This window comes from Rhipicephalus microplus, chromosome X, assembly GCF_043290135.1.
Source record: "Rhipicephalus microplus isolate Deutch F79 chromosome X, USDA_Rmic, whole genome shotgun sequence".
NCBI lineage: Eukaryota > Metazoa > Arthropoda > Arachnida > Ixodida > Ixodidae > Rhipicephalus > Rhipicephalus microplus.
In genome coordinates this window covers 317,947,759-317,973,758 of record NC_134710.1, presented here as the reverse complement: position 1 = coordinate 317,973,758, position 26,000 = coordinate 317,947,759, and the positions used below count along the sequence as shown (strand labels likewise).

The following is a 26,000-nucleotide window of genomic DNA, read 5'->3' as shown; positions in this document are numbered from 1 at the left end:
CGTCAGCACGGCCTGACATGGGAGAGAGTGTGACATGCTGAGAAAATATCCCCTCTCGTGTTGATTTTCGTAACGGGGTTTTCACCAATGCAGTGCCTGTAATGAAAGTGTTTTTGCAATTGGTTGTGGCGGTGCGAATCCACACGTGTGTTTGGCTCGTGTGGAGACCCTTTGTTCAACTGAGAGTTGAAAAGGTGGTATTTGAATGTGAAAAAGAGAACAAAGGTTCGGGCTTGAACTCGGGCAGACGCCTGAGGCTGCAATAAGGCGTCTCTTCAGTGAAATTCACCTTTTTGTTCGCGCTGCCACCGAGCACTCGAGTGATTGAGGGGCACCCATTCCGAACCTCAACACCTTCCTTCTTTAGATAGTGTAGAAAACTAGTCAAAGAGATGAAGTGAACTCATATCAAAATTATTCCGCTGAATAAACAGTGGTTGCGCGTGCACCCCAAGTAATTCGTGTTTTTATGCTCAGTGATGACGCAGCTTCTATTGTTTGAAGGCCTGACCACATGTACCCATTACAGCGAGTCAGTGCGTGGCTTGTAGACGTGGCGTTGCACCCTCTCGCTATAGAGAGGTCGCGAAGCTCACTTCTCCCACCATAGAGAGAAAGGGCGATGCCACATCAGTAAGCCATGCTCACGTGTGGCCAATCTTCAGTCAGCTCAACGGCAAAATGCACGCTCCGCATAGGCTTGTGACGGGAAGGCCAATCGGTAGCGTGTAAGTGTGTGGGCGATTCATTGGTGGACGTCGTTCATTGGCAGAAACACTGCTGATAGCTCGTTTCAAGAGTTGTACTGCATGTATATAATAAAGCAACTTTCTATACTGCACGTGTATGTCAGAATGCCTGTCACGTCTATTTCTGGACATAGCGGAAGGAAATCTGGGAACACCATAGATATACAGTCGAGCCCGGATGTATCGAACTCGAAGGAGATGGTGAAAGAGTTCAATATATCGATAATTTGACATACAGGGTATGCATATATAAGGCCTAAATAAAGCTTTTCAGGCCTTTGAAGTCGTTACAAGTGCCAACACAACGATTCGCTGACAGTATAATGAAGAACATGGTGTGAACTTCAAGTTGCCACACTTTATTTTGCATAGATGTAGTCCGTAAACTTGTCTTGCTCCTTGCGTGCCGTCAAGTTCCAGTCATCTTCAATATCAGTGAAGCTTTTCAAACTAGCGAATTCAGCTCATTCAGCTACAACATTGCCGCAGAATGCCGATGCAAGCTTTGAAGCGTGACAAAAGGTTGGCTTGTGGCGGCAGTGAAGGTACACTTCTGTGGCACAGGCAACGGCAGCCATGATCTCAGAATCAATGCAATTAGAAACAGCTACGTTGTCATCTGCACTGATCCGATGAAGGCGCTCACTATCCGAGAGGGTACCCGGAAACGCTATTCATTGAAACGCTGTACGCTACCGTATATACTCGTGTAAGGGCCGCACTTTTTTTTCGAAAATTTTGCTAGGTGCGGCCCTTACACGAATCAGGCCGATTTAGTACAGGCAGTACAGGCCAAAGGTCTGTACTGTTTATGCAACAGTAGCAGAGTGCAAGAGTCACAAATGACATGCCAGAAATGTTTTTATTCGGATTCCATTTCGCTGTCCTCGTTCTCGGAGGAGCTCGCCTCGGCGTCCGCGTCTTCCCAGAGACGGTCATCTTCGGTGCCGTTCATGGAGTTCGAAATTCCCGTTACCTTGAAGCTTTTAGCAACTACTTCTACTGACATGGCACGCCACGCATTCAAAATCCATTCACACACCTGTTGGAGCGACGCCCGCTTCAGCCGTCCTGTAGGGGGTCTTCTCGTGGACGCCTCCAGCCATCCATTCAGAGTAACATCGGCGAAATTCCACTTTGAATGGTCTGTTGACGCATACGTCGAGCGGCTGCAGCACACTCGTCAGGCCACCGGGAATGACGGCCAAGTCCGTACGAGTTGCGGCAACTCGGTTCTTGACGCGGTCGGTCAAGTGGCCCCTAAAGCTGTCCAAAACAAGGAGGGCTTTCCGTTGTAACAGCCCTCCAGGTCTGTTTGCCCAGACGGTCTTAATCCAGTCAACGACCAGTTCCTCGGACATCCAGCCCTTCTCTTGCGCACGTACGACGATTCCCTGAGGGAACTTCTCTTTTGGGAGAGTCTTCCTTTTAAATACGACGTACGGCGGAAGCCTCCTGCCGTCTGCCGTGATGCACAACATCACAGTGCACCTTTGGCGTTCTGCACCAGTCGTGCGCACAGACACACTTTTCGCACCTTTTAAATCCACTGTGGTGCTTTCCGGTGCATCGAACCACACAGGTGTCTGGTCCGCATTCCCAATTTGGGACAGGTCGTATTCATGCTCCCTCCTGAGAGCATTCACGAAGCGATGAAACTTAATGACGTGGTCTTCGTACTCGCGCGGCAGTTTTTGGCAAATCGTCGTTCGGCGCCGAATAGAAAGCTGGTTACGGTTCATAAACCGCGTAGCCCAGCCCCGACTTGCCTTGAATTGTGCCGGGGGTATTTCCATGTGGCGAGCGATGCTGAGGGCTTTGACGCGTATCATGTCAGTCGATACGGCGTAGCCGTCCCTTCGTGTGTCGACGACGTAGTTGACGAGCTCGCTTTCGAGTTGCGGGTACTTGCACTTTTTCCCGCGAAACGCCTTTCGGCTCCTGTTAGTAGCGGCGAGGGCATCTTTCTGATTCATCCAGTAACGCACGCGCTTCTCATCGACGTCGTACTTTCGTCCAGCTTCCCGCTTCCCGTGCTCCTCGGCATAGTCAATCACTTGCAGCTTAAATGCTGCAGTGAATGATCTCAGATGCCGGCCCATCGTCCGTCACGTGCGCTGGCTTCTGCAGGGTTCACTACAACCAACAAAGTGACACCGACGACACCGATCTGAAGTCGCGCTGCCAACGTATCGACACGATGCTAGGAACGATGCCAACAAAGAGGCCGCACAAGGCAAATATGGCGGCGCGCTGTCAACAGCGTGGTCGGCGCGTCGGCGGAAGTAGAATAAAAGCGGAAAAGCGTGCAGCGCCATCTGGCTGTAAATGAACTAACTACACTTTTCTGGCGGGACATTTTGAACTTTTGTTTTTTTTTTTTCGAAATATCCGCTTTCAAAGTTGGGGTGCGGCCCTTACACGAGGGCGGCCCTTACACGAGTATATACGGTATTGCCAGCAGTCATGACGCACCCAAGTCGTCATCTGGCCCACAAGGGAAGTGTACGACGGTGCTTTCCTTCATGTCACATTAAAGCGCCAGTCATAATTTTTATCGCTACGTGTGGGTTGATGTTCTGTTCAACTCCCAAATGAGGACTTACAAGGAACGAGGCGAGAAGTACACAAATCTACAAAGCACAAAAGCCAGTGGGACAATGCCGAGTTCTCACAGCCGACAGGTTGGAGATGTCGATGTCACTTGTTGCCTTGTAACTAGCAGCCGCTGCTTTGATGCGAAAAGCTAGAAAAAGCATAGCCTCCGAGACACGCGTTTTAAAACCAAAATTATCGAAAATACGTCACAAGGTTGCACATTTGGAAAGCCTTGCTTTTCAGGCTCGCATGCCAATGTGTTCTAACAAACAAGAAAGGAAATTCGAACAAGGCAGCAAGATCGCCGAGTCACTTCACATTCTCATTTTGGTGTCTTCGGCAATACGGCCTTTTTGAAAAGCACTATGCCAGCGCGATAAGATTAGCAGATTGGGTATCAAGCTTACCGATGCACTCGTAGGTGCCGTGTAACGAACCCGATCAGCGCGATGAAATAACACCGCCTTTTCGTCACCTCCATGTAAAAAAGGGATCGGAATTTGTTACAACATGGCCGAAAATCTGTCAATATATTTGCTAAGAAAAATGCACTTTCCAGACTTCGGCACGGTGCAGCGTTCAATGTCGAAGTTGCCCCGCTGTGCAAGAAGTCGATATACGGGTGCACCGGTCCCATGTTTTTGCATGGGAAATTCAAGGGGATTTTCCAACTCTTCAATATAGCCAATAATTTGATATATTGAAGTTAAATATATTCAGGATTGATTATATTAGGAACAATATCAGATTTTTTGTGCTTTGCATTCATAGAAATCCATGCAACTGGTGGAATTGACACTTTTCTTTAAATATACGTTATTCATGAATCTCCATTCAGAAGTGCTTTTTTGTAATTTTTTTCACCAGCACATCGGCGTTTGTAATCGCTGTTTTGGTAAATGCCCTGCCTTTTTGTGCTTATAAATGCTAGGGCACCAATTTGAATTTTCGGCTTGCTTTTTTAAATATGTCATGTCAATAACGCATGTTTTCAGGTTTGAGCAGCCGCGATTCTGTTTTAATATGCACAGCTCTGTGTAGCAGGCTTATCGCTGATTGTCCTGATATGTCCTACTGTCAGTGGCCTTGCTGTGTAGCGGCTACGTCATGTTGCACATTCACCCTTTGCTTTACAGGGTCAATGGTTGATGCATAGTTAAAAAAAAAGTTATCAAATTCATTGCTTCGAAGCGGGAGAGGGGGGTGAGGCAGCGTCGCTTGAAGGGCGTAGTCGCTGGCGCAAACTATTTTAAGAGGCATCATGAGTTTGTTCACAAACTTCCTTTGCTCTGAACATTTACTTCGCGCTTTAGAGAATGGACCACATGAAATCTGCTTGGTATCTGGACTGGCCACATTCCCTTTAACCAGCGTTTTGTTGAATGATGCGAGATCACGTCCAAAAAAGCTCCTCGCCTTACTTCGTACAACAACACCCTATGTTAGTTTTGCTTAAGCTCTTAGCAGAGATTGCATGCAATACCCACAAATTGTATTGTTTGAAGAAGTAAGGCTTGATGTCATCCACTAGAAGTGCTACTGTCGGGGTCACCATTTTGAAGGTCCGCTCACCCGCCTTACGCGCAAAGCACTTGGTGCAAGTGCTGTGTTCAAGATCTGTACGTCAACTAGGATGACTAGAGACCTCTGGAACACCTCTCACACGCTGATGCACGAATAGCTCGTACAAACCAACCTCCGAAATAGCGTTACGATGATGTTGCCGCCTTGTGGTTCAAGGCTCGGTGCATAACTGGATATGGCTGCTCCATAGAGAATAGCTCTTTTCGCACAGTCTGGTCGTGGTGGTGCCAGCTGAAGTACGATGCACGCCAGCGATTTTGACTGCACCCTTCAAGTTCACAGTTGCTGCTCTAGCAACGCAACTCCTCCTTCCCTACCCTCTTTTATTTCATCATGCCTTTTATTAAAAAGGGTGGAGCGTTTCTTACTGCTAAAGTAGCACTATATGATTATGTAGCAATATATACGATTATGATGCGCTGATGGAAACATGAATAAGATCACTATCTCGCCGCGCACTTCGTCAAACACTTTCTGCCAAACAGTGGCACATACCCATGGACAGGCATGGGCCACTGGTATAAATACTGGTATGCTGGTATGTGCCACAGGTGATTGATACTTAGCCCATGATTGGCAAGAACACAAAAGGGTAATTTAAAAGCGTGGGCATAAATGAAAAGCAGACATTGGCAGTGTTGCCCTAACGAATGCAAAGAATAAATGCCAGCGTCCCAGCAGGAATCGAACCCCAGCATCCTGCTTGGCAATCAAATATTCTACCAGAGTCACGTCGGGTCTCGGAACTACTTTTTAAATAGGTCCTCAATGTTCGTGAAACGTCAGTTAGGCTTGCAGTGAAAGCTATCAAATTTTATAAACATTACATATGTATTTTTATGATACAGCCGGCACGTCATGTTAACGTCAATTGTAGTTCGGTGCAATCCACTAAGTTGATTTATGTAGCTATGTCCAGGGCTAATATCCTCACGAGCACCAGCGCTTCATATCAGCTTATCGCATTTCGTGTTGCTGATACTCACGTTCCTGTTGACATCATCACTGGGCAAGTGCAAACAACTGGTTATACAAATATCTGGAACTGTTCAACATATGTCTGTGCATACAACATTGGTACATATGTGTAATTTGATTTCATAACGTGTCGGTTCATGAAAAAGTTACAACACGATGACGTTCCCTCTGCATGCTTCGTATAACATCAATTCCGAAGGTACGTGGGATCAGCCAATTCTTTTGGCGAAAAAGAAGATGCACTTGACGTGCCTTCATGTGAGGAGTGAGCAGCTTAAGTCAAAATATATGACAATAAATGCGTGTGCTACTATTTATGCCTAAAAGCACGTTTATTTACAGTGTAGAGGCAATACAGTGAAAATTGTAAATAATTAGTAATTTGTATATGCTTACTGTTCTGTCACGACACCATGAGCATCTTTTACATCTTGGCCAAGAGCTCCAGCGCAGTGTCCGAATTCTCATGTTCTCAGAAATGCTGCTGTATCGTTGTTTTGCATCTCTAGCAAATTTGGATTGGTTAGGTTTTGCAACATATTGGGATCCCTCGGGGCTCATATCTGTAAGCAGCAATAAAACACACGGGCACCCAGTTCAAATTCAAATCAACCGTGGTGTACCTAGGAAGGCATGATGTGAAACGGTAGAGTGGCATAGCCGTGCAACCAATGAGGTCATGTTTCTACAATGTGTCAAGAATGGTGAGCGCGATGCTCCAAAAAATAGCCTCCTCATAATATTATCTTTTTCTCGTCGTCAATGGGTGGTCAATGAGGACCACAAGACCAATTAGCAGTTTCCTGAACATTTTCAAAACAGCATCATAACATTATGAAGTTTTTTTTTCGTTAACAAGAAGTAGCATGATCAGGCCTTGAAATGGCAAAGTGTAAGAAACGACTTTGTTTAGTTAGGTCTGTCAAAAACGCACCTATGTACTCACCCACTAATAATAAGTAGTGTGTATGCCATCGCATGAGAAGTGTATAAGGAATGAAAACCTAATTTACTTTGCAGGTCCCTAGACCCAGTCTCGTCTTTAATGAAAACATTCTCAATATTGAGAAAATTGCGTATAAAGGTAAAATACTTTACATGCAGATATCAGATGCTTGAGGTGTTTTACTTGAGATGAATTGAGATGCACAGGAAATAATTCTTCTTTCGGTTGAAAGCTATGAAATATATGATAAATATATTATCAAGGTTTCCTTGCCCTTGTGTGCCCAAGACATCGAGACATGTCCTACTGCAGTCGCGGATCCTGAGGGGGGGGGTGCTCGAGTGATGACACATGCTCATCCAGTACTTGGCGTCCACCTCCTATCATCGATTAAAACATACGTGTGGGACGACTGTGAGCACTCATCAACAGTATTTATGCTGTGATAAGGATGTTTGTGCTGGTAAAAATGGAAAAAAAAGTGACGACCCCCTCTGTCTTCTCCGGTGTTAAATCAAATGCCCCCCCCCCATACCCTGAAATGAGTGGTTCCGCCACGGTCGTATTCTGCATAAGCTTTCTGATAGTGCTGCTTCGACATTTATTGTTCGAGCTGGGCCAGATTGCATATTGATTTTAGTTCGAGTAATTCTGGTTTAGAAAAAGTTTGGGGAGTTTGTGGGTTTTAGCTAGTCCGCTTCAGGAATATTTCGGCGAGTCTGAGTTTGGCTGAGCTATATGTTATTATATTTTCATGAGTCGACTGATTCCGACTGATTTGTATTTTGGTGAGTCTGAATTTGAGTGAGTCTGCTTGAGCAAAATTTCGGTGAGTCCCGCTGAGTTTTGAGTGAGTGCTCTTACAAAATTCTTGTGGGTCTGCATTCGAGTGAGTCCAAAGTGAAAAATATATTGAGTTAGAGTGGGCTTTATTTATTTTGCTGACCTATGGTTGCAGGCTTCCAGACATGGCCGTCTACTTGACACCACCGACGATATGCCGGTACGACGCAGCACAAGAACACGCCGCCCACCCGACCGATATGACCCATCTGGCAATAAAACACAGACAAAATAGAACTGGCAGACCTTTCAAAGGTAATTAATAGGCGTAAGGTATCTCATGCAAGAAGGCATAACAATGAAAGAATTGAACACACTCTAAAGAACGGAAGAAGCGTGAAAGTGGTGAAGGGGAAACTTGGGATAGGCGATAAACAGATGTATGCACTAAGGGACAAGGAAGGCAAAGTAACTACCAATATGGATAGGATATATAGTTAAAATAGAAGACGAGTTTTACATAGATCTTTACCGTAGGTGTGACAACCAAGGCCATAATGTAAGAACTAGCAGAAACTCAGATGACATTCCATCAGTAATGACAGAAATCAGAAAAGCCTTGGGGGAGTGCAAAAAGGCAAAGCTGCCGGTGAGGATCGAGTAACATAAGATCTGCTGAAAGACTGAGGCCAGATTGTGTTGGACAAACTAGCCACCCGGTTTAGGAAGTGTCTTCTGATTGCGAGTGTACCAGAATCTTAAGTTAATGCTAACATTATCTTAATACATAAGAAAGGAGATGACAGGGACTTGAAAAATTACAGGCCGATCAGCTTGCTCTCTGCTGTATACAAGCTATTTACAAAGGTAATCGCTAACAGAATTAAGATAACATTAAAATTAAATCAACCAAATGAACAAGGAGGATTTTGAACAGGCTACTCATCAATGACCACTTTCTTACTATCAATCAGGTAATAGAGAAATGATCAGAACACAGCCAACCACTATACATAACCTTCATAGATTACGAGAAGGCATTTAATTCAGTTGAAATATCAGCAGTCAACACTGGGGAATAAGGGCGTCGACAAAGCATATGTAGAATAAGGGCGTCGACAAAGCATATGTAAACATCCTGAAAGAAACATACAGAGGATTAACTGCCACCATAGTGCTCCATAAAGAAAGAAAGCAACAGAACCCCACCGCGGTGGTCTAGTGGCTAAGGTACTCGGCTGCTGACCCGCAGGTCGCGGGTTCGAATCTCGGCTGCGGCTGCTGCGTTTCCGATGGAGGCGGAAATGTTGTAGACCCGTGTGCTCAGATTTGGGTGCACGTTAAAGAACCCCAGGTGGTCGAAATTTCCGGAGCCCTCTACTACGCCGTCTCTCATAATCATAAGGTGGTTTTGGGACGTTAAACCCCTCATATCAATCATTAAAATCAAGAAAGCAACAGAATATCAATCAAGAAAGGCATAATACAAGGAGATACAATCTCCCCAATGCTATTTCCTGCGTGCTTACAAACGGTTTTCAGAGGCCTAGATTGGGAAGAGTTAGGAATAAGAGTGAATGAAAAGTACCTTGGTAACCTTCGCTTCGCTGATGACATTGCTTTGCTGAGTTACTCGGGGGACGAATTGCAACTCACAATTTCTGTATTATACAAGTAGAGAAGAAAGTGAGGTCTTAAAATTAGTCTTCGAAAAACAAAAGTAATGTACAACCTCGGCAGAGAACAGTGCTTCGAGATAGGTAACAGTGCACTTGAGGTTGTAAGAGACTACGTCTACTTAGGGCAGGTAATGACCGCAGACCCGAACCACGTGATTGAAGTAACTAGAAGAATAAGAATGCGGTGGAGCACATTTGGCAAGTGCTATCAATTTATGACTGGTAGGTTGCCACTATCCCTCAAGAGGAAGGTATAATACAAGCTGCTTCTTGCTGGTACTTACGTATGGAACAGAAACCTGGAGGCTTACAAAGAGGGCTCAGCTTAAATTTAGGATAGCACAGCGAGTGATGAAAAGGAAAATGATAGGTGTAACCTTAAGAAACAAGATAGCAGAGTGGATCAGGGAAGAAAGCAGGGGTTAAGGATATCATAGTCAAATCAAGAAGCAGCTGAAATGGGCTGGGCATGTAGCGTGTAGGCAGGACTAGACAGAGATAGTTGCGCGTCTGCAGCAGTCATATGAATGTGGCCTGTTATTGAAAAATGAGGAGACTCTAAAGTTTCGCTTTTAGGATTTGAACGTGATAGCGACATTCTGTTCTTAGTGCGTACTTCAAACACTTAATGCATAAAACCTTTTCGTATTCGCTATGCACCCACTACAATGCCTTAATGGAATAGGTGCAGTAGCGTGTGTGCCTTTCGTAGTGGGGTACTGGCTTTCAACCACAGAGCCACCATGATATCACATATTCTGACGCCCGTTGCCAATGGGCGCTTGTACCATGCCTTATTACTGTAACATTTCATACTACTTTGTGAAGCATGTATACAGAGTGCATGTGGTTTTGAAGCATGAAAGCTACTATGACTGCATTTCTAAGGAGAGGAAGTTCTTTTCACTGTTTTCAGTAGCAGTGGCGTGGCCATGTGGTAGAACATCCGCTTGCCACGCAAACGCCCCGCGATCGATCCCCCCTTGGACCCAAACAACCCTGGTTGGGTCCCCACACTGCTCCAGGATTATTTATGATTAATTTATTTTATTTGCATTGTTCTCGTGTTTTGGTCACATTTAAGATGATAATTTTGCGCTCACAACCAAAGACGCTGATGCCGGAATTTCTGCGAAACGAGCTCTTCACGGCTATTGCATCAAAATGGCTAGCAGGCTGCATCCGTACAGCTGTTGCGAACGCGCAACTAAGTTTGTCTAACTGCTGGTCAATAAGGATAACTGGCTGGATTCCCAAACAAGGCAAGCGGGTTAGGGGGAGACAGAAAGTTAGGTGGGCAGATGAGATTAGGATGTTTGCAGGTAAAAAGTGGCAAGCAGCAAGCACAGGACTGAGTTGACTGGTAGGTCATGAGGGAAGCCTTTGTCCTGCAGTGAACGTAGATGGGCTGAGTCAGGCTGATAATAGTGACTGTTGAAAATAAAGAAGTGGCGCCTGGGCTAGGGAGGAGGCTCAACGGACAGAGGGAAGAAAGAGAAGGAAGTAAGAATGGGGTGCTTAGCGCCGTTCAGCAATAATCATTGCGACTGAACGATTTCTACGCTGGATTGTGTGCTCACTACTTTTTTTTCAAACTCGCAATTGACACTTTGAATCATGAATATATAACTGGCTTTTTAGGAATGAAGCAATGCAGAAAATAACGAGAAAATTCACTTCATAATCGGCCAATCCTCTCCTTTGGGTACGAGCCATGTGCAGAAGAAAACAACCGCAGCCCTGATGGAGTAAACGTCGCGTTATTGATCTATGACCACGGGTCCTTGTTCCTAATATTTGGTACCATGAAACCCGGGAGTGGTCGTTCCGGGACGATCATGTCCTCAGCCGAGCGTATTAGCTGAGGACATCAGCCTAATAACATTGATCGACGAACAGAAAGAAAGGAGCGCCCGTACTACAAACGGAACTACGATATGCCTTATCTCAAGATACACTGCCCTAGCTCCGTTTAGTAATCGAGTAAACGGCATGCGTATTCAGCTTTTGACGGTACAATGGAACTCTATGGAATACATATAATCGGCTGCACGAGTCACTAAATATACAGTCGCGCCCACTCAAAACAAACCTGAGCCTGTTGTGGCATCCGTTCGCTTTATCCTGGAGTTCGTAGTAAATGAAACTCAGCTTCTAAAGAATCGCGAGTGAAAACACAATCTTTTTTGCCCCTGTTAAGTTTGGCCTGGAACTTCGTCTGGGCAGACGCCATTGTGCGTAAGCCGGTCTACTGGGGAGGCTCTCAATCCCTTCGGCGCCTAGTCTGCCAGACGCTGTCGAAGATTTGAGCAATTATCCAGACAATGCGGCAAGCAAAGGCTAGTCCCCGACTTTCAAATGCGGACCCTTTCGTCGTTCCTTCAAGCAGCAGCGGCGCCTGATGACCTCGGTGATTCATCTGGCGACGGGGAAGCTGTTGTGACCGGCGCCAGAGCTGACAGGAGAGCGGCGCTCCTTTTAATCGCCAATAAAGTGGACGACCGGCCAGCTGCCTATGACCACCGGGCATTGGCCGGAGGATGAGACGTCGTGTCGCCACGACATCATAAACAGTTCCAGAGAGGACAACAAAGACAGCATCTTCCTTGGAAGAGACCGTGGTGGCTGCCGCAAATCGCCCCGCTAGTTAAGCGAACAAATCGGCGGACCCTTTGATGTATGCTGTCAGGATCGTGGGACCTCTCGACTAGCGGCACACACACGACGAGGAAGAGCTCTGCTGGCGCCACCTTGCAGTGCAGTGTTCACGACTCAATATTGGACGTTCCCGTGGACCGTGCATGCTCGTCCCCCTCACCTGTTGTGTGTGTGTGATTGGTGTTCCACTCGGAGAGGAGGAGCCCGACAGAACTTAAAACGACGCCGCAGAGTGCTGGACGTCGCTCTGAACCATGTAACGGTTCAACCACCACGCTCGTGGTTTGTGAAACCACTAACCCTTCTTTGCTGTAAATACGTGTAAATAACGCCATAAACCTGTTTGTTTTCGTATCCTTCAGCCAACTTCCTTTTTCAGCCTTAACAACTGGTTGGCAGCGGTGAGATGAACTTCATGACATGGTGCTGTGCTGTGGTGAGTGCTTGGTCTTTGCTATAACTTTCCAGGCTTCATCTTGTGAGTGTGAATTGATTAGAATCCAGATTGTGTGTGCGTTAAGGGATCACCTATTTGTGAGTTAGAGGGATCACCCAATTATATGTGAGATGCAGGTCCAATGTACAACGGCAATCATGTCGTGGAAGGCAATGCTAAGAGATGAACTTTTGGCTGTGAGTAAGCATCTGGGCATTGAAGTAGAGGAAGGAATGGGCAGGACAGCGATTGTGAGGCTGATCTCCCAAAAATCCAGTGAGGAGGAGATTAAAAACGTGGTAGAGATTTTTGAAAAACAGAAAAGAGAAAAAGATGAAAGGGATAGAAAAGAGCGTGATCAAGCACACAACTTGGTGATCGAACAATTGGAACAGAAAATCGAGACAATGAGACGGAAAATTCAGCCATCTGTAAGTGTAGCTCAAGAGAAGAGCGAGAAAAAACATAAGTGAGGTGCAGTTGATAGCCGTAGATAAGGCTAGCACGTTTAAGAACAGCAGCAGGTTCGATGAAGGACCAAATTTGAGTGCTGCTAAAGATACTGCGCTGCGTAGAGAGGCCGACGAAGGCCAGAGCGAATGCGACGAGGTGCTGTGCCAGTTTAATGCTAGCGAAACAGCTAGGATAGCTGTATAAAGGCTGGGACAGACCTCAACTGTGTTTGTCGTGACGGTGGATCTTGCAAATGAGGTTGAAGAAGTCAAGAACACCGAAAAAAGCTCAGGAGAGGCAGCGAAAGTAGATGATAAGAAGCGTGCGGTTGGTTGTAGACAGCTCCCATGAATGCGAGTGAGATTTTTCTGTGAGAAACAGCGGCATTGTTTTTCAGTGTGTTACGCTGTCCGCCAGTCTAGAATGTGAAACAGATGTTTCTTTAGAAAATTATTTAGACTACGCGGGCAAGACAGCTGACAAATGCTGTGAGATGGTGAGAGAGTTTGAGATGCGAGCGGGAAGCTCCGAAACGAGTCGCAAAAAGCGGCGCAGACGCAAAAGACGTCGGAGAGCCACGAGTGAGACAAGCAGCTCTACGCGTGTTGAGAAAGGTTCGAAGCCTATTAGCGCAGCAAGCAGAACTAGGAATTTTCAAAGTTCATTTGTATACGTCTGAACTGCCGGACGAAAGAAAAGGGAACAGCGGGTCCTTCGCAAATGAAATCAAATGGGAGGTGCCAGGTTAATTGGATGCGTGAGTACAAAGTTAACACAGGTGAATCGGCCCGACATGGCAACAGTGCTAGGAAATCGAACTGCCAAAGTGGTGTGGCAGGTGGTGCAGAAGCACCGTTGAGCTGTAGAACAGCCGATGACGCAACCCGAGGCGAACTTCCTAGTGTTGGGGGAAAGTTTGGTCGCAAACGTTGCCGCAAGAAAGCGGAGCGACTAAGGAATATAAAAGGCGGAAATCGGCCGGGCGAACGGGACAAGGGTGGGTCATCGGCCAGTTCAACAACAAGGTCTTTGTGTCGTGCAGTAAGGCACAAGCGGCGAAATGGTAGTCTACAGCGTGCATCCTCGCGACGGAATGTGCGGTGCAGATTTCAGGCTTTGCGCGGACAAGAGTGTCGAACATGTGCTATAAGAAGGGCCACAATAGTTGAGCACCCCACGGGAGCCAGCCCAAAGAGGGCATGGCTACTCTTTTCCACGCATTGCTGGGGTCCCTTCCGCCAGATTGACAGAAGTCTGCTAAAATCGCGAATGAGGCGTAACGCTGCCGGTCAGCTGAGAGCACGTGCACGTTGTGGACTCGGGCGTTCTCGAAATCCGCCAAGACCACGACCGCCACGAGTGCGATTGAAGTGAGGGACAACTGTAAGCTGGTGAGTCGGACAAAGGAATGTTCTTAGAAGCATGCTGGCTTGCTTAATTTTGGTTTTAAAAAAGTATTCCTGTGTCATCTCCTTGGCTTATTTGTTTAGTTAGTTTTTCACTTCAATACTTTTTTTGTAAACTTTGTAAGAGTTTCGAGTTATGTTGCTGAGCGGGATGCGGAAGCAGTTACCCACCTTGGTCAGCCGACTGCGTGCAATGAGTTTTTCTTTTTATAAGAGCACGTTAGTCGTGCATGAAGTTTTGTTCGACCCGCAAATTTTGAAAGCGTGATATCATTATTGAGCGGAGCCGAAGCTTGTATGCTTTGTGCCCATTGGTGTAGTGCGAGATTATCGACTGTTTTAAAAAAGTAAATGAGCATTCTCATTGAAGGTTTTTGAATAAAACTAAATGCGATTTTCGAAATGCTCATGTTTTAGAATCATTCGGTACAGGATTTTTAGCGCAAAACTCGGGCAGGTTTTGTTAGGTGCACTGGAAGTGCATGAAATCTAGTGTTATTTTTCATTTCGTTTGGTTCTTTCTGAACATTTACGTTAAGATGCGTATTTAGCAATGCCTTGGTTTTAGGGATTTACCTTGGTTAAGTGTGTTAGTATGCTAGCGTTTTTTGAATGAGAGTATGATGTCGTGCTAGGGCACAGAGCAAAGTCCTGTGCGTTCTTTAAAGACAGGGGCTGACATGTGGCTACATTCAGTTAACAAGGGTGCTAGTTTGTGAAGGTAATTTCATTTTCTTGTTTTAGTGATTGCTTATAAGGCTCATTTGATCACTTGAGGTGAGAGCGTTGCGTTCACCGAACTTTGAGGCTAGACATACATTTCTAAGAATTTTAAGACGCAGTTTGAACTGCTGTGAGTGAGTTTTCTTTGGCGTCAGGGTGTCCTACAAGTAGGCACTCACGACTACGTTAAGTTTCATGAGAGATTAGAGAAGTGCGCCCAGTTACCTTGTATAGGGTCTGGCAGCATACGTGTGAAATCTTTGTATTTGGATTTGTTTCATAAAATTAGTCATGAAGTTGATTGTAAGTTAAAACTTAGTAGTGCGGGTGGTAGGAGAAAGCTAGTTTTGTAAAAATGGGATTATGGTTATATGCGGCCAATTTGTGTTTGCCTTTGTGTGCTTTTTTCACACGGCAATTTGTTCCATCTTTGGTAAGCATCTCCACATCGATGATTGTTGTAACTTTGGCGGCACCAAATTGTCTCAAAATTTTAGCGTACAGGTTTTTCCTTTGTTTGTGTTTCTTGAGAAGCCTGGAGGGTTTTAAGCGGGTTCAATGTACTTGACTGCAGCATGGTATTGTGTTGTGTGGTTAGCCTTGCTGTTGTCGATCATTGTGAGCTGGTTTGGGGGTTGGAGCTGGAGGGTCAAAGCCAGGCCATCGTCCTTGTCACCAGCCATTCTCTTCGTGCCCAGTGGTTGGGAGCGCTGGCCAGCCGAGATTTTCCGGGCGGCAGACGAGCTGTTACGTTTGGCCCGGCGATTCGTCTGGGCAAACGCCATTTTGCGTGAGGCGATCTACTGGGGAGGCTCTCAATTCCTTCGGCGCCCGGTCTGCCAGACGCTGTCGAAGATTTGAGCAATTATCCAGACAATGCGGCAAGCAAAGGTGAGTTCCCGACTTTCAAATGCGGACCCTTTCGTCGTTTCTTCAAGCAGCAGTGGTGCCTGATGACCTCGGTGATTCATCTGGCGACGGGGAAGCTGTTGTGACCGGCGCCAGAGCTGACAGGAGAGCGGCGCTCCTTTTAATCCCCAATCAAGTAGACGACCGGCCGGCTGCCTAAGACCACCGGGCATTGGCCGGAGGATGAGACGTCGTGTCGCCACGACATCGTAAACAGTTCCAGAAAGGACAATCTTCCTTGAAAAAGACCGTGGCGGCCGCCGCAAATCGCCCCGCTAGTTAAGCGAACAAACCGGCAGACCCTTTGATGTTTGCTCTCAGGATCGTGGGACCTCTCGACTAGCGGCACACACACGACGAGGAAGAGCCCTGCTGGCGCCACCTTGTAGTGCATTGTTCACGACTCAATATTGGACGTTCCCGTGGACCGTGCAGGCTCGTCCCCTTCACCTGTTGTGTGTGTGTGATTGGTGTTCCACTCAGAGAGGAGGAGTCCAACAGGGCTTAAAACTACGCCGCAGAGTGCTGTACGTCGCTCTGAATCATGTAACGGTTCAACCACGTGGTTGAACTACAGAAAATGCTGCCGGTTGCGAAAAGCGCACAAGCTCGTGGTTTGTGAAACCACTAATCCTTCTTTGCTGTAAATACGTGTAAATAATGCCATAAACCTGTTTGTTTTTCGTATCCCCTTCTTGTCAGCGTTCATTTCCTCCACCCGGTTACACCACGCTACCACAAGAGACGGGGTAGTCCCCCATCCCTTACAACTGATGGCAGCGGTGAGATGCCGTCATCTGCAACTTCCTCTTTCAACCCTAACAACTGGTGGCAGTGGTAGGATGCCATCATCAGCGAACTTCCTCTTGCGACATTAGCACCCCCAAAATCCTTGATGCACGTGTTTCGAAGAGCAGAAGCGATAAGGGCAGTCTCGAGTTCATTTAATACGACAGGAAGCCCGTTCGCCGAGGCCCATGGCATAAGCTGCATGAAGCACTGGCTCGAAAGTTGCGTCGTTCTCGCCATCTCATTCCTCCAAATCGCTATCGCCACGTATTTCATTGACAACGCCCTCATTTGTGCATAGTTCTGCAGTGTCGGCATTATTATCGGCCGTAATTAAACCATCGCAACAGATGTCCCACCCACTCCTCAGGTCGGAGTTGACGACGCGCTGCCACACAGCAGTATATGAGATCATAGATAGCTGAAAACAACTTAGCTTTGAAAGCATGTGCGCAGACAGCGCACGCCGATTGAAAATGGCACTACCGTTTGCCCTCAGACGCAGTGCATGAAAATGCAGTCGTGGCGACTCGAAGACGATAGCGATCTACAAAGCATTTGGTGTTCCTGTCCTAACAGTTTTGCGCACATGTAGCCGTCACCACTGCTCACGAAATTTTTACCATTTCCACAGCTGAATACCGGGACCCCAGAAGCGGCAAGTTGGCTGCCAGGTGGTCAACAGCTATGAGCAAGCGCTCCGCAACACGGCACATAACGTGCGGATTACGCTCAAGCCAAGCGTTCACACTTTCGACGTTTTGTTGAGCGGCAGGAAAAAGTGCGCAAGTCCTCCCGTCTGCCATCCTGACCGTACACGCACCCCAAGAGCAAGCAAGACGCACGCACGTGACACACATGCCGGAACGCGTGCAACAGTTCTGGGCCCGTTTTCAGTCAGAAAACAAAACTAATTCGAGCCAGCGTGGCTGGCGTCGCGGAGCGGTGTAGACGGGCGAAGACGGGTGTAGCGGTGTACACCAGCGGTGTAGACGGGCGAGCGGTGTAGACGGGCGGTGTAGACGAGCGGTGTAGACGGGGAGCGGTGTAGACGGGCGAATCAAGAGAGGAAAGTAGATTTGCGAGAATATGGCAAGGAGTTGCAATAGAGTGAAAAGAGGGGAGGATGCGGCGGGAGGGCGACCTTGAAAACCAAAACACACGGGAAAAAGGCAGGTTGGTTGGCTTGCTTGCAAGGTCTGAGAAATGCGCAACTCGCACGTAGAAAAACTTGAAAGTGTACCTGCGCGCGCAGAAGCCTAAGCACGGCTGCCTGGATCAGTGTGGCCGGCATTCATAGAATCAGCGGCCATGGTCGAAAAAATCGTTTTTTGCGCCAGCGGGTTTGTGTGGCCTCACCAACTTCGATATTTTATGATTTATTCCGCGCAAATTAACAGCCATTTTCGCACTTCCGAACGTGTGCGGAGGGCATGCTGAGTTGAGTGTGAAGTGAGTGAGAACAAGTCCTAAACACGAAATGAATCACAAAAGATCAGAGTCGATGGGGTAGTGTACGCGCGTGCACTAGACGCAGACGATCGGATACAGTCGGTGGTCGACAATGTTGGCAAATGGTCTGGTCCAGGCCGGCGACGCCAACGACAGTACCAGCGATCAAAAACAGGGTGGATGACCGGTCTTCGAAACATCGGTGGCAGTGTGAAAACATGGGCTTCGTCTGGCGATGCGGGGTGCTCAGAGTAGTGAGAGGGGGGGGGGGACAAAGGACGGAGGGGTGGGTAACAAAAAGCGGTCAGGGAGAGCGGAAACTAGAGGGGCGTCGAGGCAGGGTCTGCATTTAACATTAAGAATGTATGGGCACCTCGCCGATGCCTAATCTGTCGTCGAAAGTGGTTTCCCGGGAAGTCGGCAGAGGGCCGACTCTGTTCGCTGTAACCGATCAGCGGAACTCGGAGACGTTCGTTCCAAGTGCACTTTTGTGCTGTTGAACCAATGTATATTTTCATTGTCACGCGAGTATTGTTCATCTTGAGCGAAAGTTCATTTTAAGTGGGGCCGTTATATGTGGGCTCGACTGTAGTTACCTCTAAAAATGACAAGGCCTTGCCTGTAACAGTGCAGCAATGCAGCGCAAAAGTGCTTGCACCTTTCGGAGAAACCCGTACACATGAGCAGTTGCTATCTATAACCTTGGGCACGTTGGATAGGTTCTTCAACTAAAAGTATGACGCCGTTTTCCTGAGAGGCTCGATGTCTGTGCTACTATTTCCACTGTTTCGCTCGTGAGATCTTTCATGTGGGAGAATGAAGCGGTCCACGGCCAGCACACTTTCACTTTCATAGAAGTAACTTAATTCAATGTTACAATGAAAAACTTAAGCACAGCACCAAGCGAAACCATAGCGAAAGTGCCGCGTTGGCCCTGTTAAGCGCAGCCATTTTTTTTCGACCACTGTTGCCAACACATGGAGCGTTTTCTGGAGTTGAAAATAACTAACCCCCGAATGCAGAGATGTTACTTGGTTCGCGATTTCAACTTAACTTGAGCAAGTCGGCGCGAAGCAAGCAGCAGACTTCAAAACGCCCAAGTCAGCCTTCGCGTTTCATAGATGCTCAGGCTGTCTTGCTTGGTCAAGTCAAGAATGAGCTTCAAAGCAGAAACACGCTGCTCGCCTGCTAACGAGGGTAATAATGAAGTTGTTCGCGTAAGGCATGCATTACACCAAAAAAAAGGCCCTACGTTTTAAAATAACTATAAAAACGAAGGGCCACAAGCATATTCTTGCCATTTTACGGCTAACGAGCGGCACGTGGTGCCTGCCACCACAGCGATGCGCAGTGTTGCTTCTGTAAAGCGTTCGTTGCCCGCTGGTTTTAGTGGCCGCCCAAATGCGGTGCGTTTCTCCACGGTTGCTTGTTTGGATGAGAAACAAGCATCGCGTTGGGTTCTCTCGTCGTTTTTTTTTTCTCAATCGAACGCCATGGCATGTATTTGTGCTGACACCTAGCTCACGAGGTGACGCGATTTTCACGGTATTTGCCTCTGTTCGCCTGTGTGCATGCCTGTAATGGGCTAGGTCACAGTTATTATGAAAAAAAAAAGTTCTGGGAACAAATGTGATTCGTATCCTTTTGTTGAGCTTGGTAAACAAGAGAAAAAGCAGGGGTCAGGACATTGCCCTCAGCAGAATTCTGTCTCGCGGGGTGCAGCAATGTATCGCTGCATGATGGTGACGCGGATAAGAAAACCCGTGATAGGGGCACCTCTTTTTTTTGTGTGTAATTTTACGTAGCGTTGTGCTACAAGCGATGCCTTTCTGAGCGAGAAACAGCGCCCTAGACGGGACGAAATGATAGACGAGGCACACGGACACAGCACCGAGTCAATTTTTTTTTTTTTACCGAGAGAGACGGAAAGTGTCGTCGTGTTATAGAAAAACAGAAATAGCCTTTGCGGTTACGGAACACTTCGGCGTTGTTGACACCGGGGCTATTAATACGCACGTGTGTGTAGTCGACACAACCTGTAACGCAAGGGAACTCAGCCACTTCATAACAGTCCGCCGGCTGCGGAAAGCGCACCAGCATCACGTACAGGTGCTTTGCGATGAGTAGCGTAACTTTTCCGACTGCACGGCACACTGTCGACTACGGAATGCGGACGAAATTTCCGGCAACTGGTTGGAATGTGCCAGCGCTGTAAAACCTGAGAGCCATCAGTAGCTGTAACACTGGATGCACGGGCTGTCTTCGGTTGTCCCCACTTTCACGGAGCGGCAACATAACGAGCAGCTGCCCCACGGCGTTCTTCATGAATCTATACCTAGCGTGGAATTGTTGCTCATCGTACAACTCCATCGGATTTCCTTAGTCACGTAAAGCGGTTCCAAGAATCTTCGGCAGGCAGTGCGCCTCAAAAAATGCTACGCTTATGGCGAGGCAAGCAAACTCAAAAGCGGCCACCTTTCACGCGACGTCCATTCGAGAGGTGGCCATGTTGGAATAACGCGTGAAGTCGCTTTCAAGCAAGCCCCGCAGCTGACTTGAAACTTGTCCTGACTTCGACCGAGCCAAGTCGCCTTCAAGTCATCCGCAAGTTCGAGAACGATTTATGGCGACCGGCAAGACTGTCTTGAGTCAAGAACGAGTCAAGTACGAGTCAAGTAACATCTCTGCATTCGGGGGTAAGTATGTGTGCAAGCAGTGTTCAATGATTCATAAAGGTGAAGAAAAGCGCATACCTCCTGTGTCTCCCAGATTTCGACCATTTCTTACGATTGTATGTATGGTTGTCATGAAAATCTCCCGGAAATCGAAATTTCTGTGTGCTTGATGTGGCTGCATTGACGAAAATGCAGGCCAATCCGATCCAGGCTTTTTGGGAACCCATGGCATTTTGTAATTTAGGAGGCATTCATCTAAACATACAGTAGAATCAGTGAGGTGACACCGGCAGATACGAATTCGTTGAATTCTCCAGCTGAATTACGTTGTGTTTATTGCACCAAAATTCGATTATACGGAACACTTTCTCATCGCGGGGGGTGAGAGCGAGACCGTCGAACGAAGGCCGATAGCAGCGGGCTCAAAGATTTGGAAGCCGCGCATGCACTGCTTTTTGCAGTGTGTGTGGTTATGGTTTGCCACAACCACTGCGGACGAAACCTCCAACGCTCGACCAGTCAAAGCAACGCTGCTTTCCGCGAATAATGCGGACAAAACAGCAGTAGAAGAGATCATAGCTGACAGCGCACGCACTGTCTTCTGCAGCGCCTATTACGCGAGTAAAACTTCGAAATTTTTATTTTGGACTAGTATAGAGCGCAGATTACTTTTGAGTACCATACCTGTCAACTCTTCCAAGTTTCCCGTAAAATGTACGAACTTCGACCACGCTTACAATTTTACGAATCTTGCCTTACATTTGAGGATGAAACCTCCAATGCACTGTGCAGCAATCGGGCAGCGTCCGTGGGTATATGGCACAATATTTTGGTTACGGGGCATCATTTGTAGGGAAGAGGAACCAATACCTAGCTGACTGAGAATAACCACATTTACTCGCATAATAGGCTCACGTTTTTTTAAGGAAATCCGGTTCCATGTTTGGGGTGCGCATAATACGCGGGTAAAGCTTCGAAATTTTTATTGTTGACTAGTATAGAGCACGGATAACATAAACGCCGACAAACTCACAAATATCCGCTCTAGTACAGTTGAAACAACCTTCTTTATAGGCTACACTAGCACAAAACGTGTTAAGCATGCAGTATTGCGTGCCCACGAATTGAGGCATGGAATGTGGTGTGCATTCAAATTTCCAAAAATTAACATCGACAAAACCGTGTTGCCAATGAAATTAACATGAAAAAATGATAAACTGCAAAAATAAAGCGCCATCGCAGGAGTTTGCAGATTGCGTATTAGTTCCATACCTGTCAACTTTTCCGACTTTCCCGTGAAATTACGAATTTCCACCGCGATTACGATTTTACGAATCTTGCCTGACATTAGAGGATGGAACCTCCAATGCTCAACCAGTCTAAGCGACGCTGCTTTCCGCAAATGCTGTGGACAAAATAGTAGTAGATGAGATCATAGATAGCTCAATAAACAACTTAGCTTCGAAAGCACGTGAGCAGCCAGCGCACGCCGATCAAAAACTGGACTACGGTCTGCCCTCAACCGCCGTGCACAAAAATGCAGCCGTGGCGATGCGAAAGCGATAACGATTTACTAAGCGTTTGGCGTTCCTGTCTAAACAGCCTAGTAACATAGCGAAGCATTGAGCCGTGCTTTCGTGGCAGACAGCTGCGCCATCTCGTTCATTCACATTTGCCCCAAGAAGACATTGGAGAGTTGTTTTGTTTTTTGACAAAAACAAATATTGCTATTTATTTTGTTGACGCGAAATTTCAAAAGTATTTGCGCTCCCTCTTTGAGTCTCGCACCTTAGCTGAGAAACCCAACCATCGTGTGTTTGGACACTCTAAGCCATTATAAGATGGCAACGCCTATGTTTATGCTTATGGGGGTGTTCGCGTATACGCGATGTTTTTTTCACGAATTGAGACATGGAATGTGGTGCGCATTCAAATTTTCAAAAATTAACATCGACAAACTCATAATGCCAATGAAATTAACATGAAAAAAATGATGAACAGCGAAAATAAAGCGCCATCGCGGGAGTTCGCAGATTATGTTTGAGTACCATACGTGTCAACTCTTCTGATTTTCCCGTAAAATGTACGAATTTCGACCGCGCTTACGGTTTTACGAATCTTGCCTGACATTTTGCAAAATTTATTTCATTTCCAATACGAAAAATGAAATTAGTAAACTAGCGTGGCCTCCACAATTGGCTACGGCGTGTTTTCATCCCGAATTTCAACCGTTTCTTCCATTTGTACGATTGCTATAAAAATCTCCGGGGAATCGAAATTTGCATGCGAGATCTGGCGGCATTGACAAAAGTGCAAGTCAGTCCGTTCGAGGTTTTTTGCGAGCTCACCGCGCTTTAATATTTGAACAAATTTGAGAGACGTTTATCTAAACGTACAGTAGTCTCTCAGTGATGCGAAACCACGGCAGATACGAATTCGTGAAATTCCCCAGCCAAATTCATGCGTTCATCGGACCAAAATTTGAATGTTCCGAACACTTCTCCTAACCGCGGCGTGTGATATGAACTTTAGCACCGAAACCGTCTAACGAGGACGGATCGAGTGCAGCGTGCTCGAAGCTTCAGATGTGCATGTGGGACCAGCGCACGCACTGTCTTCTACAGTGCGTGTGGCTGTCGTTGCCACAACTCCTGTAGACGAAACTGTGGTCGTTCGACGCGATCGTGTGTGGCGACATCGTTACTGACAAAACTCAAAACTCAGAAAGTGCGCGCGGCCAACGCTCGACCAGTCAAAGCAACACTACTTTCCGTAAACTCTGTGGGCGAAACCCCGGCAGTTGCGATCGTAGATAGTATAAAACGACTTAGTTTTGAACGCGCGTCGATTAAAAAAAATACTACCATTTGCCACAACCACCGTGCACAAAACCGGGGTGGTGGTCATGCGATATCAATCTACAAGCTTCGAGGACACGTGGCTAACGCAGCGGTAAAAAAGACTAGAAGCGTTTCGGCGTTACGGTCTAAAGAATTTAATAGCGAGCAAAGTCATAGCTTTGACCCGCATTTTCGCGGCAGCCAGCTGCACCGTCCCATTCGTTCACGTGTGAAGACTAAAGCTATTTGTTTTGGTGAAAATCGATTTTTATTGCTAGTTTTGACGACGCGAAATTTCGGGACCATTTGCACTCCTCCTTTCACCTTAGTAGCAAACCCTACCTCCGTGTGTTCGATCACTAAGCCATTATGTGACCGCAACGCCGATGTTTGTGCTTGCGTTTGGCACACACACAACCCTCTTGTTTTTTTTCTTTTGGTGCCGAAATTGGGGGGGAAATAATTCAGCGTGTCCATTTGACTTATGGCGGCAGATTATGGCTTGTCGCTAAAAGCAAATCTATCGTATCTATAAATTAAAAAGAAAGTCAGTACCCCCCCCTTTCCTGCCCCGGGGTTTTACAAATTTTTCTGTTGCCAGGTTGGCAGGTAGGAAGTACTAGTATATACGCTGTAGTTTTAGGCCACATAGATTATAGGCATTATCAGAAGTGAAATTTTATGCGCTGAACAGTACCAATCATTTGATTTCACGGGCTGTCACCCCATATCCAATACATTGCAGTCGAATTGCAAACCACCATTTCAGTGTTACAAACGCCACCTAAGCCCCCTCTCCTTCAAGTAGAGCCGCCCAAAAGAGTTGCATTGATTTGGTACAAAACGGCAACTTTGATAGGCTGTGACCACCATCTAAAAACACCAACAGTGATTAGGCTACGGCTCGGCATGTTGTCACGGAGTTGGTACAAGACATGATTGGCCGTCGATAAGATCGCACTCGAGCAATGATCCAAGAGCAGCGCGCCTGATACGATGTTTAGGTTCGCGGTAGGGATGGTAAAAGCAATGAACGAATAGTGGGTTAAATGGGCACGATTAGTTGAATAATCATAATCGATTTCTGTTGTTCAAATAATTGAGTTAGTCTGTTAAAACATTTTCAAATAATAGATAAACGGAAACCACCGCTCTCACCCCCAACACCGCCCTATGGCCGGTGCGTATGAGTGCGAGGAGAGCGATGCCGAGATGCAGGAGTCGGGCACGCCTAATCTTTTTTATTACAGCGCGTACTTGTATGCTAGTAGAATGAACCCAAAGGCGTCTGCAGCCCTACATCACAGAAAGAAATGAACTCGTCCTAGTCTCCGTCACCTATAGTGTCCACCTAGAAACACTCCCCCGATGCTTCTAGCGCCTGCAGGAAATTGCGTGGGCATTCATTTCGTCGAATTAACTCATCAAGGTAATGCGTCAGCATTCAACAAAGACGTTTGCTATATTCTGTACATTTAAGACGGGCGAGCGCATCGACTAGTTGCATATTTTGTTTGTGTTTGTTTTCGGCTACACACTGTTTCATCGTATCTCATCGCACAAACTCAGCTCTCCTTGCCTTTGATAAATAAGCGAGTTTCTTCGCCTGCTGTGTCTACTCTCCTTGCGTTTGATAAATAAGTGAGATTCTTGCCTGCTGTGTCTATAGCATATGTTTATGTATTTCATTTAACTCTCAGGTCTGCCATGGTAAATCAGTGGTTACAGCGCTCGGCTGCTGGCCAAAATGTCGGGAGGGGGGTCAATAATACGTACTGTATGCTTGTGTCTGCATTTGCATTTGTGCATGTATATATATGCTAGAAAATAAAAAATTTCGAGTGAAGGGTTGCACACCCCCAACTTCTCCCCTTGGCTGCGCCCCTAGTTGCGACATTCAAAACCGGGCGCGCTGGTCACATTTTGACGGAGGGGAAATGCTGGAAGGCTGCGTAGTGTGCAATTTCAGTGCTCATCAAAAAGCACCACATAGTTGAAATTTCCGGATGTGTTCTCTTGGGCGTCCCTTACAATCATATTGTTACGAGGCAGTGGGCATGGCTCTGCCGTCGTAGACGCTTCGATGAAGAAGAAGCGGATTCGGTGCGCAAGATTCTAGCAGCCCTGGCGTGTCACACCAACCTGTAAATATAGCAAATACACTCGTTTCTTTCTTCCGTGTATTTGTAATCCCCGTAACAAATTGGTGGACGTGCTGGGTAATGAAGCGCCATACAACGGAGCTCTGCAGTGGTCGTCGATTCGGAGTTTCCCTGATGAAACACGGGACTGGTGCACGGCCACCTCTCCAGCAGCCTCGGCGACGCTTGCACCATCCACGG

At 46.9% G+C, this 26,000-nt stretch overlaps 1 protein-coding gene across 11 annotated transcripts in view; it reads left to right on the top strand.

Annotated features, from left to right (window-relative positions):
• LOC119185246 (uncharacterized) overlaps positions 1-26,000 on the top strand; it is a 312,525-nt gene that overhangs the window by 270,756 nt on the left and 15,769 nt on the right. For 9 of the 11 annotated variants that reach the window (XM_075879550.1, XM_075879554.1, XM_075879549.1 and 6 more), the window contains one exon: positions 7,814-7,953. The exons of the other annotated variants lie outside the window; for them this stretch is intronic. In XM_075879550.1, the coding sequence (XP_075735665.1) occupies positions 7,814-7,933 (120 nt within the window). In that variant the 3' untranslated portion in view covers positions 7,934-7,953. The remainder of the gene's footprint in view (positions 1-7,813; positions 7,954-26,000) is intronic. 11 annotated transcript variants of the gene reach the window in all.